Genomic DNA, 13,756 nt, shown 5'->3' with positions numbered 1-13,756 from the left:
GACAACTGACTGACAGGCTAATCATGAAACTTTAGATTTTTAATCTGGTTACAACATGAGCATGTAACTTATATGGTAACAACGATTTCATTCAAGCTTTCTTCGTCTCAAATATCAAAAGACACCGATTTCGATTAGTATTGAGTACCTTTATGATTAAAGTATTCAAGCATTAAACAAATATGCTTTTGTTTTGAGAGACAGAGCATATTGTTGTGGCCGATAAATGATGTACCAGACCTAGTTAACCAGAATTGATAAGCGTAAGCTTAACACGATTAAAGTTTTAAATATAGAGGCTTTACGCGCGGGGAACAAAATAACAGTTGTTTCATTGAGTTTGACAACTGAGAAGAAATCAGTCGTTTGTAGACGCATGACCGTATTTGCTTATGTACTATAAGCATACTATGTACTATAACTACATGTAGTAGGTTCAGCAGTCATGTTTCTGAGCCCTGCATAAAACCCCAAACAACTCGGCATATCAAGAACGCGTAAAATAACTGGTTCCTCATTTGCTAATTAGCGCACGACATAATCCTCAGAGCAAAACGAACCAAAAGCACATCATCCTCTGAGCCTTTTTCCCAATCATGTTGGGGTCGGCTTCCAGTCTATCCGGATTCAGCTGAGTACCAGTGCTTTACAAGAAGCGACTGCCTATCTGACCTCCTCAACCCAGTTACCCGGGCAACCCGATACCCCTTGGTTAGACTGGTGTCAGACTTACTGGCTTCTGACTACCCGTAACGACTGCCAAGGATGTTCAATGACAGCCGGGACCTACAGTTTAACGTGCCATCCGAAACACAGTCAATTGTGTCTAAGATATACTTAGAAAGCAAAACGAACCAAAAGGTCTCACGAAAATGTTATATGAAAACGCAAAATGATTTCTTTTTGTACAAGGTAGCAAAGGTAAATCCATTGTTAAATATAAAAAGAAAATACACAATGGTGCTCATAGAACCATTAATTTTACTGTATGTTGTTTCCAAGCTTCGACCTACAAGGGATATTTGTGTACCAATACAAGTGTATACGTGACAAAACGCAATTTAACTTAGCAGGCCGTTATGACGTGTTCGTATGAAACAGTTGAAACAAGCCTTTGATACAACCCGTTGAAAACGAACATAGAGAACATTCATACCACTAAATCTTATCAGGTTTAAACAAAGCTAATTAAGGCCCGAGGGGGTTAGACAGATAGGGGGACGTCACTAACACTGGGAAATACGCTATTGCTCATACCTCGCATAAACAAACAACATCGCAAGTTTATACAATGAAGATATAAACAGTAATATTAATTGGTAATTTGCATAAACCTAATACGCAGTAAGGTAGAGGTCGCATGTGATTTGCGTGAGGCGAGGCAACTTCGTGTAAATTATATCGCGTCCAAGAAAGCTCCAAGGAAAAAGTATACTAATTGTGCTTTATTTATAAACAGTTTATACGGGCCGCTATAAAAAGTGACTGTTGTTTATTTCTATACGCTTCTTAGAAACTATTACATATTTTTTTACTAGAAACGGGGGCCTAAAAGGCGTAATTAAAGGTGAACATACCATATATTCCGATATACGTCGTCTAATATTTACAAGGTAATAGAATAACCTATCGCAGCTAAAAACCAGTTGATCTATCGAATATAGAGGTGATCTTGGTAAATTGCTCAATCAGATACTTAAACACTCCGTTGACAATGATTACTTCATCAAAGCGTTTGTCCTTTCGATTACACAGTTTATCCTGCTATAGTATCTTGATAAAAGAGAACAAAGACTGGTTTAATTTCAAAATGTTTGCACTATCAACTCACAATTTTTTATGGCGTTGTTATTCTTCCATCAAACTTCAGTTCGACAAATGCAGTTGTCAAAAATTGTTTCCATAGTAAAGGGTCTGATTCAAAAAATAAACTTAATTACAATCAAGTCGAAAAACTTTTGAGGGGCCAAAACTCACGTGCTCAAATTATGCCTAACATCATTACGACTGCAAGCAAGCAATACCTCCTATCTGACATTTTTGTTACAAAAAACTCGTATCTTTTTTCTTTTACTATTAACTACCCTTAGACTCAAAATAAAAAGAAAAAAACTTTATTAATCGATACTATCCGTAAAAAAAGAAAACTTAGATTTTCAGTATCTCATTATACCTTGGAATAAGGATATTATTAAGTTTTATTGTTCCCCTTTAAAATCCACCCGGAGTCAGATAGGAGGTATTGCTTGCTTGCAGTCGATTAGCTACTGGCGAAGTTTTCAATACTAAAAGAACTGGCGTAATGACCCCGCCTGCGCTGGTGATCTCACGGCCGAGTCATAACATAAACCTAAATTATGATCCTCCCGAGCACGTAATATTACCAGACCAGCAGTGTGACGTTTACCATAACTTGTAAGATAAATTATTTCTGTAACATACTCGTACATACCACACGCATCTAACTCACTAAAACAAAGGAGAAGTCTAATATGTATCCGCTTTTTTGTAACTTGAATAAGCAAAAGTATAGGGTCCCTTTTTGCAGATAAGCAAGATAAAGATTTTGCAAATCTATTTCCATTTCTGAATCCTGTTAAGCCTTCAAGAATCACTTTACAAGTTCCTTGGCATAAATAGGGTGGAATTCACATTGTTATAATGCCAATTTTTCGTTCCAACACTTTTATCGTTCACGCTACATAAAGCAGCCATAGGTTTATCTGGGCGCTGTCATTTAGTTTTGTGTTTTCGCAGACCATACTTTAAGGCTTTAAATTCCTTGAGCAAGCTGCTTCTTGGTATCTTAGCACCGATATCTTTAATTAATTTCCTTTCAAATAAGTCAGTCCGACATCATTTATAATCCGATATGTCAAAACTTTACCCACTCCTTTGTCTTCTTTATCAATTACATAACGTCAGTCCGAATTCAATCAATGTAGCTCAGTCGCCTTCAAGTAAATCTAGATGGAAGGTGTGTCCTACATCCATACATTAAACAGAGACACAATTATTATTACATTTCGATTATTATCTAACCGTTGCGTAGGCAATGCAGGTCAATATTCATATTAGATCCGTACGGTATTAACTGTAGTAAAATTACGGCAGTAAGGTTGTTTGGCAACAGTCGTTCTACGTAAACTGGATATTTAAACTAGATTTGGTTGCCAAAAAGTAATTAACTGTATTTTTAGTTTTAGATCATATTAAGCGCAGATAAATTCATTTGCTTCAAAAATTTGTAAATCATATAAGTATTTGGAATAAAATCCAATGTTTGCATCACTTCTGTTTACATCAGATGGCATAAATTACATACGTACTGAAACAAAAAAATGCCTGCTCTTAGCTCATAAGAGATACGGAGCAACACAGAGGCAAAAATATTATAACAGCATACCTACTACTTTAGCAACAACACTATTAGGTTTATCATTTATCATCTTCACACCAATGCTCTAAAGCTAACAGAAAAACAAATCACATCCGTAACAATGAAGTTGAAAGAGTACACGCTGCCCTTCAAAATATTTCAAGGTTTCACATTGAGCTATCAGTTAGACATTGTGGATGAGAATTGATTCCCGATTGTGTGGCCAAACATATCCAAGGCCAGAGCCTTGACATGGCCGAACTAACCAAAAGCGAACTTACAATAGCAGCTAGCATATGGCAGGGAACACAAATCGTGCTAACAATACAACATTTGCGGTTTTATTAACTGCTGTATCACTTAGCAAGTTCGGCCTTGTAGATCTCACGACAAATCTTGGACTGTGTGAGCCTAAAAGATTAGCTAAAGAATCTGAGCGTGATATTTTACTTATAAAGATTAGCCGCTCGGATTAGGTCAAATATTGCGGGAGCTACGTACTTTTATTGCTAAGTAAATAGAACACCGTATTGACCAAATATCCCGGTTCATTATGTTTGCGTTCAATCAAGTTTTTGTAGAAATATACAGTGCTGTACCGAAAGCATCGCCACTCGTTTAGCTAGAAAAAGACGACTTAAAACTTTCTACATTAACTCTGGTCTGGATTATAAAGTGATTAAAACTTGGTATTATTTCGATCCATCAAGACAGCATTTCTAAAGAGAAGGCAGCGTTTTTGCGTTTTCTACGCAACTGCACGTAACAGCGAATGCTCCATTAGGGATCGGAAGTGAAGGGTGTCGGTCACCTCATTTTCTATACCACGACGGCGTACACAGCATACTTATCTACGGACAAAGTCGCCAGCTCGAGTAGTAAGCGTATGCACGATTACATTTTTGCTTATTATAGCCCCAAGTTTAGTTATAAACGCTCATAGAAACGCCTGGACGGCATGCGAAATGTACCAATCAATCTATTTACGTAGGAGTCAAAGTTCAGTGCACACCCTACCCGGGTAACGTTAAATATAGTCCAGTCATTTCTATAGAGCAAAAATTCTGTTAATAGAATCTCTATACTCATCGACATTATCTCATCACTAATTTATAGATCCATGGATATTTTCTATCTTAGACTTATCATATACCGTCTGGTGGTCTGTCACGATGTTATTTTCTTAATAGGACATCCGGATGTAATTCATTTTCACAAATGGTAGTGTTCGATGAAGATGATGAGTGGACAACAACAGAATATAAATCACTCATTAAAACTTGATGGAAGTATTCAACAGCTTCTATGAATGACAGAGATAATACAAAAATTATCGAAAAAGAAATTGGGTCACCACGAAATGAATATACAATGACTACGTGATTACCAACTGAGTTCCAATAATAAAAAAACTTATAAACCAAATTGCCAAAATAATATCACGCAAACAACACATAGATATAATTTCAAATCGATTAGACGTAGACTGCTCAATAATTTTAGGAATTCGTCGTGTCAAGAGGTACTTTACGAACAAATTGTTATGACAAAAAGCTGAACCGTGAACAAAAAATAAAGCAATAAGATATTGAAGGAATGATACTTCAAACCTTACAGACTCTTGGTGACCAAATAAAGATAAAATATTCGATCGATCGACAAATTCTGTTGAACGAGGATCATATTACAAGACTTTCGTGAATCGGATTGCTGTCTACGCTGCAATTTTGAGCGAGCATACCATCAAGCAAAGCTATCAAGTCTTGCTCAAATAACGACGTATTGAGAAATTGGTTAGCATTTGGAAATAAGTACTCGAATATCTTCAGCGAATGGCCATGATTACTTTGGTATAAGAATCCGATCCTAAAGCTTCATATTGCTATTTTATATGGATGAATGTCAATAAAATTGGAAGCGACCCCGAAATTGTAGACGAACGCATTAAGGTGGTAAAAAGGGTGGTCTCATATTCGGAAATCGATTTGAGAAGTACCTATAAACGCCCTTTAGTCGGTGCTAACCGATGCAGTACCTGTGATTTTTATGAAAATAGTATCTAAACTAATTGCGTCAAACACGGTCAGAGCTACATCGTCAGTACCTGAGCAGGTTGCAGGAAGTATTTTTAGTGGCGCGCGTACATTTCAAAGGCTTCCACGGCTACCTACCACGATAAAATGTATATAATTTCGAAGAAATTGTAACCTTTCTGTTTTATTTCATAAGCTACATAATTCGTGCGATCCTACACAGATAGAAGTTATTTTTGGATTAGTATATTTTATTTAGGGGGATAATATCTTTGATTGATTATTATTGCAGTGATAGAAGACCAGCGGTTTTTCAGTAGTAGATTTATGTGTCAACACATTCAATGTAATGCTTTTCCCTCAGACTGGCATGGGATCAATGCTATCTATTTTGATATTCAATCATAACAATGTCACACGCATAACATGACACATTTATAGCGAGTTTTCCTGTACATTTGCATCAATCATGGAATAGATCGATACAAAGTATTTTCCTATATCGAATAGCGCGTGTAGTCAAAGCGCAGACGTATGTAACGACAATAGATGGGTGTGGGTGTACTACCAATCGGAAGTTAGAAACCGACCCATTGAACTATTGTACTACCCACCCAATGTTTATGGACACGAAGTGGCTTTCAATGCAATTTGATGTACCTTTAAGACACGTTTACTGGCAATTAATGGACGGACGGTAATGACATACTTGCATATTAAATTCATTGCAGCATCTTTATTGTTGTAAAATTATTCCAAAAGGTCATCCCCTGTATTAATATATTGATGATGACTTGACGAGTAACGTTTAAAGATGTTCTCAACCTGCTGCGATTTTATCTTCGCAGCATAATGATAAATTCATTTCTAACAGTTAACAATATTTTGCTCAATCAAATTCTATTATACAATGTTTTATTATTTCACACATCCACAATGCCTTCAAACAAAGTGCATTTCATTCTTCGATTACAAAATATGACAAGGAGCGTCGATAGAACGCGTTCTCAATATTCTAATAACATTGTCGTAACCGATACATTGCAGTCATTTCGACTTAATGTAACATTCAATCGGCAGTGATGACAGTTTTTTACCACGCACCTCGGTATTGGCAAAGCTTCAAATTAAATCACGTCTCAAAGTGAAATGGAATCGACTTTCACATTATCTCAAAACTGTTTTACAATATTAATCTCACAATTTCCCGTTTCGCTGCGAGCCCTTGGACGGCAGCACGCTCTAGTTCCCAAACTGAAATGTTAAAAAGAGCAAGTCTTTTGGAACGGGAACAAACCGGTCAAATGCGAATCAACTCACGTGGTACACATTCCTGACCAATGTAATTATTTGGGATACTGGCTGCTGAAAACATAAAACGCATGTTTTTACTGGCTGTTGATTTCACTTGGCGGTTGTAATTGAGTTTTAGGGCCGTCGCCATTATAGAGTTCGGATCGCGTCAGCGGCGCACTCAATTGCCATTTCAATTTCTCAGTAACTACGTCTAAACAATCGGTGTTAATCAATGGGTTGCCCCGCCATAAGTAAACCTCTTGGCATTCTTATATTTGCGGAGACTGAGAAGTTGCTTGCTCACAATCATTTTGCCCAGTCACAGTTACGCACTCGACACGAATTTGTTGACCATATTGCACAACCAACATCGTGACGAATACGGGAAAACAGGGACGTTAAAAGCGAACCACAAAGCCATTAACGAACCAGCAGCAAATTGATGACACACGCATCTATTGACTTGTTTAGCTGCTGATACCAAGTGGATAAGACCTTTTTTGGCTCGGTATTTGAAAGAGGAAGCCACAAAACTTTCGGTTCCGATACAAAATTTATCGCTACCTGAGTTATCACCATTTCCTTTGCGCAACCTGCCTAATACACGTGTTGATTAGCACGGCACTTGTAACATTCCCAATATGGAAGAACAAGGATGCGCTAAGGCGTTTTGAACAAGGGCAAGCTACAGATTAGAACACCCAATATGCGTCACGCAGATTCCATTTCCCACACTATTACGTACTACAGAACCTGTAACTGGCAGATTTACGTCAGTTAATATTGGGAACTGAAAACACTACGTACATTTTACTCTGTTGTAGACTTTATCCAAACAATACCGATTTCAGCAGCGGAATACAGAAACAAACAATGTGTTTGTTTCCATTAGCAATTCGGCAGAGTATAATGCTTTGATGAACCTTGACTAATGTGGCTCGAACGTAATCAGATCAACATTACTCAGACAAATTGGTCTAATATTATGTATTAACATTTTAGTTGGAACTTGTAAGTGTCGTAATTGGATGACGTGACTACGTTAACCAATTATTTAATTCGTTCATTACGTCGTCTTGCCGAGTTTACACGCTAATTTCCTGAAGGTTATTATGCAAACTTGGTATGATTCGTAGGCGCAGCTATGAACTGCCCTTGGTGTAAGATAATGACATCATAAAATATCTCGTCTCGTCTCGGAAGTCGTCAGGTGTCGCCAATATGGAGGTTCGGTTTTTATTGCAAGTTGGGTACTTAAACGGTGGCGCGGTGGCGCGTCACGCGACGTTGTTAGCTTCCCCAGTCACGAATCTCAGATTGGTTAGTGTTCAGTTTTGCACGCCAAATTTATTTTACAGCCAACATGATTATTTTTATTGCTAACGTTACTAGTAAATCTTCACTAAGCGCTCTGTAGTTTAATTAATATTTATTTCAAGAATTACTCTAAAACGGTTTTACTACACATAGATAGGAACTTCCGTCTTGTTATCTTGCACAGCAAAACTGATAAATAGTTGCATAAGTAATTCTGTTGATCTTGTAAATAGAATAAATATCAACATATTTACATTGTACACAGAGTACAATAGCATGCATGTAAGTTTGTTTGTCCTCCTTGTGTATGAACGCTATATTAACATCGAGCATGATCCACATGATAAATATTCCATGGCAAATTCACACCCAATTAAGATAGAAAAATCAAAACAATACAGGTACAACAATAATAATCCGATGCACCAACTCCCAAGGTTATCAAAACATGATATGAATGAATTAGGTGTGATAAAAGATACATTATCTGAAATTCGGAACGAGAAACGTGATAAAGTAATGATAAATATTTATATCAACAAGATATTGCTAAAGATATGAGTTTGAACTGTTCGAAACAAAGCAATGTTATATTGACGAGTACTGCATTACTACTTATGGCTGAAATGATATCACTCAAGTGAATCTGAAGTGATTGGTAGACACGTGAGGTGAAACTAGTTAGCGCAAAAACTATGTAAAATAACATTCTTATCACCAACGACGATTTTACGTTTTCATGAATAAGCATTTATGCTAACACCTAATGTCATTGATTACTACAAAATCAATGTTTTTAGTTGTGATTCGGATGAATTATTTTGTATCCAATTGAGCGATTAATGAAAACAAATCAATTAAAAAGCTTGTGAATATCAAACGAAGCGTCAATACTGCATTATTTTAGAATAGTAAAAAGTAGGCCAGGGAACAGGTTTTATGACGATTGTCCGAACGTTTGTCGTTGGCGGGCAAACCATGGCCGATTTTGGTGTGAAAACTTTCACTGACTTATAATAAAAATGGCATTGTGTCGAGTTATATCAAACAGCCAAACTTTACTTAATAAATTATGTTTTGACGACGTAGCGCGATATTTTCCTGTTTATCAAATCTATAGTACTGAAATAATTCAAAAATTTACGTTGCTTTATTTAATGTTAACAAAATGGTATTTAGCAAAAATTGCACTGATAACAGAAAAAAAGTAAAGACTTTGAGGTTTAGATATACTGTGGCAAAAATAATTGAACTTCCTGTTTATAAGATAACACCATTAAAATATTGTTACACTTTGATAAAGTTTGTGGGTATGTGTAATTGTTCTATACAGTTTTAGTTCTAATATATCATACGCAGTTACTCTTAACAGAATATTTAAGAAATATTTCTGTTTTAATTTCTTAACTACTCAAAATCCTTAAAAAATGGAACTGAGAATAGTTGAATGAACTTATTTAAGAAAACTTTTGTACCTGAAGTTTTTTAAACGAACACAGGTGTTTTCTTACATTAAAAATAATATAAATTACCTGATCTATCATACTGATATAAAAACACATTTACACACACAATTCTTTTGACCATAATTGCAACTTTTTATAACAAATACATAGAATCGCTAACTATAATTGGAGATATAAAAAGAGTGGAGCATTTGAGCTTGGAATTTAATCACATAATTGCTGCATTGTCTGACTGTTTAAACTACTTACATGAGTCATAGATTAGATACTTCTATGAAGATCCTACTTTAGATCCTACTTTACTTTTTTACATAGTTCAAAAAACTTGTGAATATGCTTTCATAAACATATAGGGCCTTACTACAAAAACTTTAAACCCTGTTTTACACTTGTCTAATAAAATTTTGGCTGCAAAATGAACCATATGTCAACGTCATAATTTGACATATTTTTAGACAAGGCATAAACTGACATTTAAAAGTTTTTGTGGTAAGACGGATAGGGCCTTACTACAAAAACTTTAAACCCTGTTTTACACTTGTCTAATAAAATTTTGGCTGCAAAATGAACCATATGTCAACGTCATAATTTGACATTTTTTTAGACAAGGAATAAACTGACGTTTAAAAGTTTTTGTGGTAAGACGGAATATCTTCTATGTTACAGACGAATCAGAATACTTAATGATACTTAAAAAGTATTTACTGTATCTTAATTGTGAAACTTGTTCCGTCTTACCACAAAAACTTTTTAACCTCAGTTTAAGACTTGTCTAAAAAAATGTCAATTTATGACGTTGACATATGGTTCATTTTGGAGCCACATTTTTTTTAGACAAGTGTAAAACAGTGGTTAAAGTTTTTGTAGTAAGGCCAGTTATGTTATATTTAATTAGGTGTTAAATATTGCTTTATCCATGCATTGGCCTCATTTTAGTAAGTGTGGCACATTCATCAAACCTCTATGAGTGGGTCAGTAATGGAGAGGTGTAAGGAATGGCCAGTTTGAAAAAAAAAAGATACCTATTTCAGAATATTCGTTAGGTTGGCACTCATGATTTGCCTTCTATATTTGAGTTCACTGTCTTCTTTGTGCATTTAGGGTAATTACTAGTTACACCCATTAACCTACTCTCTATTGGCTTCATCAAGCTTCTTAATAGGGTAAATACGCCAAATGTCGGCCCCCTTAGCGATTTTCTGATTGCGGTTCGCTATAGCACCGTCAGTTTCCAACGAAAGATAGTTTCTGATGCGGTTTTGGATAGTTTGATTAATCTATGTCATGTTTATAGGCATAAGATTGATATTTCTACGAAAAGAAAAAAGTAATAAGGCTTAGATGCGTCGAGAACAGAAAAACCCTAAAGTCGGCCATTCACGGCCCAAGGTCGGTTGCGTTTTTTCCAAATGTCGGCCAGGTATAGGCTGTTTTAAATTAAGGCAGTGACAAATATTATTAACATGATTTATTTTTAGCAGAATTATAATATAATACTAAGTATACATTTGTAATTGTATTTGTTTAATTTATAGTAAAATATTTTTTTTGTTTCCCCTAAACCAAAAAAGTCGTATTCACGACCAACCATTTATATTTTTTAAGCTAATAAGAACGGTTTAATAGATAGCAAGTATCAAACTATAAAGCTACCATTAACATGCCTACAATACTGTCAACTCCTACATTTAAACTTAACTCCTATACGATATAATGAATTATAATAAATAAATTATTTCATTTTGAGAAAATGAAAAAATATAAAAGTATTTTTTCATCAGCCTGTATAGTGGCGCTTGAGTTCGAGGCTGGTCGACATTACGATTATTTACGATTCTAATGTCGGCCCCTATTTCTTGTACCTTATTTCTCGAGATTCAACTAATATCACCCCGGCCGTTATTTGGCTATTAAACGTAAAATAGATCTATTTGCCTATAAGCTTTGCAAATTCTCTTGTTAAGCCAACGGAATTAGTACAATAGGAATTTATAAAATAGACTGCATTTGCTTTAAGTCGGCCACGGCCGAGACTCCGGTTTCAAGTCAAAACTGTTGTCCTAATGGCGGCCTCCTATTTTTCCTTGAAAAATATACGCAAAACGCTGAAAAAACTATCTTAAAATATAGTAAAAATAACCCATTAGTGACAATCAAGCTTAAAACAAAAATAAATAAATGTTTTATCGTTCTAATATCAATCCCCAAAATGTGAGTATTCACTTCGAGTAAGCTACTTTACGTGCGAATTTGATGTTTCAACGGCGCAATCGCTACTGACGCTCAGTATGAGAAGAGTAAGTGACAGAATCGGATAGTAACGATTTGTACGTATAGAGTATAAACCAAGGTTGCAATTCGAGGAGCAAAACTAACACTTAATTACCTTTTGAATGAATGCAAGCTGAAAATGTACAGACGGCCGAAGTTTGGGGGGAGGCCGACATTTGGCGTATTTACCCTACATATTTTTTCAAAGAATTAAAATCGTAATGATGTTTTTATTTGCATTTTCAAATATTGTGTTGTTTAAATAAAATGTGGATTTATAAAAGCAATAATACAAAGATAATTTAATAGCCTAATCATAATGTTATGTTTAACGTGAAATGACATAATTATATTTTGATAAGTTCTTTTGATAAATTATGAAACACATTACTATTATGGACAAAACCGCACCATTTAGATAACAAGATAAGTGGTTTTGAGTATAATAAGCTTATTATTATTCAAAGACCAAGAATTTGACATATAACTACAATCAGAATACAGAACACAATGAATTAATTACTTTCAGAAGTGAATTGAAAACCTGTTTTTGACAAGATTTGACAACAAAGGCCACGAACGAGGCAATGTTTTAGCCTTGTTTAGTAATAATACAAGATGCTCTCTGCAAGAAAATAAACAATCAAGCATTAAGTAGAAAACCATTGGCACATACCTTGAATGAGCTGTGAACTAACGTCTCGTCAAGATCAATGACCATACACTTTTTATGCATGTCCTGATGTCTCACTGGTGGTAACAGCGGCCGGGGGGCGTGGTCCATGACCAGGAGCCCGCGCTCCTGCGGGAGCGGCGAAGCCCGGCCTTCGATGCTGTTCGCGCCATTGCTGCCGGGCGGGCCCTTGCCGCGCCCGCCGCGCCAGCAGCACAGCAGGGACCGCAGGAACCCGCCGCCTCCGCTGGACTTTTTACTACCCATTGGGGCAGACCCCGAAACCGGCGTGACATCCCCCTCATTATGCTGCCCGCCAGGGGATGACCCTAAAACAACCATTTCTCATCAGAACACTACAACACAGTATCACACACTCGGAAGGCCCAGTGAATATCACCGGAGGACCCGTAAGGAAAGAGAAGTTCTCAAGGTTGCCATAAATGTTATCGCGTCCACAATATCCAATTGTTTACCTCACAGCACTAGCACGCGAAACGGAACACAAGGAATACAAAAAGTTCACTAATCCACTGATCAACATCGATCACGATCAGCAAATATTTACAAGTGGCGAGGAGGTAACACTATACGCTCTAATTTGATGCCAGTAGGTAACAGGTGTAATTCGGTTGGGATTTACCTCTGTCGGATCCATAATTGTTTAATTGCTCGTCATCCCGTGACACCTGAGTTATAATGGACGATGCGTCCATTTAAACATTTGTTTTTGGCCCTAAGACAAATGGCAACGGAGTTTTTGTAAAATTTTAACACCATAAAACTATTTTTTATCTCCCTTCTATCTTACAAAATGGCAGGCTCTGGGCATTGGGCAAATACCAACTTCAAATGTAGCCAACACATAAAAATCATAAAATCGTATTACTCTTTCTATCACGTATGGTTTTAGAAAGAAAGAGTGAAGTAACAATACTTTACATTTCATATTTCGTTATGTTGCTACTTCTGTCAACAGCCAAAAATAGTTTAGCTGACGTTCAAAACCTGTATTTATAAACATTTTCTTTATTTGATTCAAAATCATTTATTACAATTACAACAAAAAGTTATGTATGTATTAAACAAAGGTTTAAGCGATTAAAAATAATGTAATTGTGTTTTGATCAATCAATATAAAATAAAGCGAGCATTATTAATATGGCCCACTTACATAAAATATTTGGTATTTAAACACATCAACGTGTGGATTGAGTTTTATTGCAGAATATTGTGGAATCACTAATAATAATATTTACAAAGCTAAAGAATCATAATTTGGAGTTAAATTAAAATTTTTGAAAAGCAAATATATTTCTAA

The 13,756-nt window shown here is 35.9% G+C and overlaps 1 protein-coding gene across 1 annotated transcript in view; it reads right to left on the bottom strand.

The window, feature by feature from the left end:
- The window catches only part of LOC124646157 (carboxy-terminal domain RNA polymerase II polypeptide A small phosphatase 1), a 31,299-nt gene extending 18,025 nt beyond the window's left edge, over nt 1-13,274 (bottom strand). Inside the window, exons 1-2 of the mRNA XM_047186238.1 lie at nt 13,079-13,274; nt 12,439-12,764 (exon numbers count right to left, since the gene is read on the bottom strand). Of these exons, the coding sequence (XP_047042194.1) occupies nt 12,439-12,764; nt 13,079-13,151 (399 nt within the window). The 5' untranslated portion in view covers nt 13,152-13,274. The remainder of the gene's footprint in view (nt 1-12,438; nt 12,765-13,078) is intronic.
- Between the last annotated feature and the right edge of the window lie 482 nt (nt 13,275-13,756).

The sequence above is a fragment of the Helicoverpa zea genome, chromosome 3, assembly GCF_022581195.2.
Source record: "Helicoverpa zea isolate HzStark_Cry1AcR chromosome 3, ilHelZeax1.1, whole genome shotgun sequence".
Classification (NCBI taxonomy): domain Eukaryota; kingdom Metazoa; phylum Arthropoda; class Insecta; order Lepidoptera; family Noctuidae; genus Helicoverpa; species Helicoverpa zea.
Note: the sequence above shows the minus strand (reverse complement) of the source record. Positions and strands in the feature narration are given on the sequence as shown.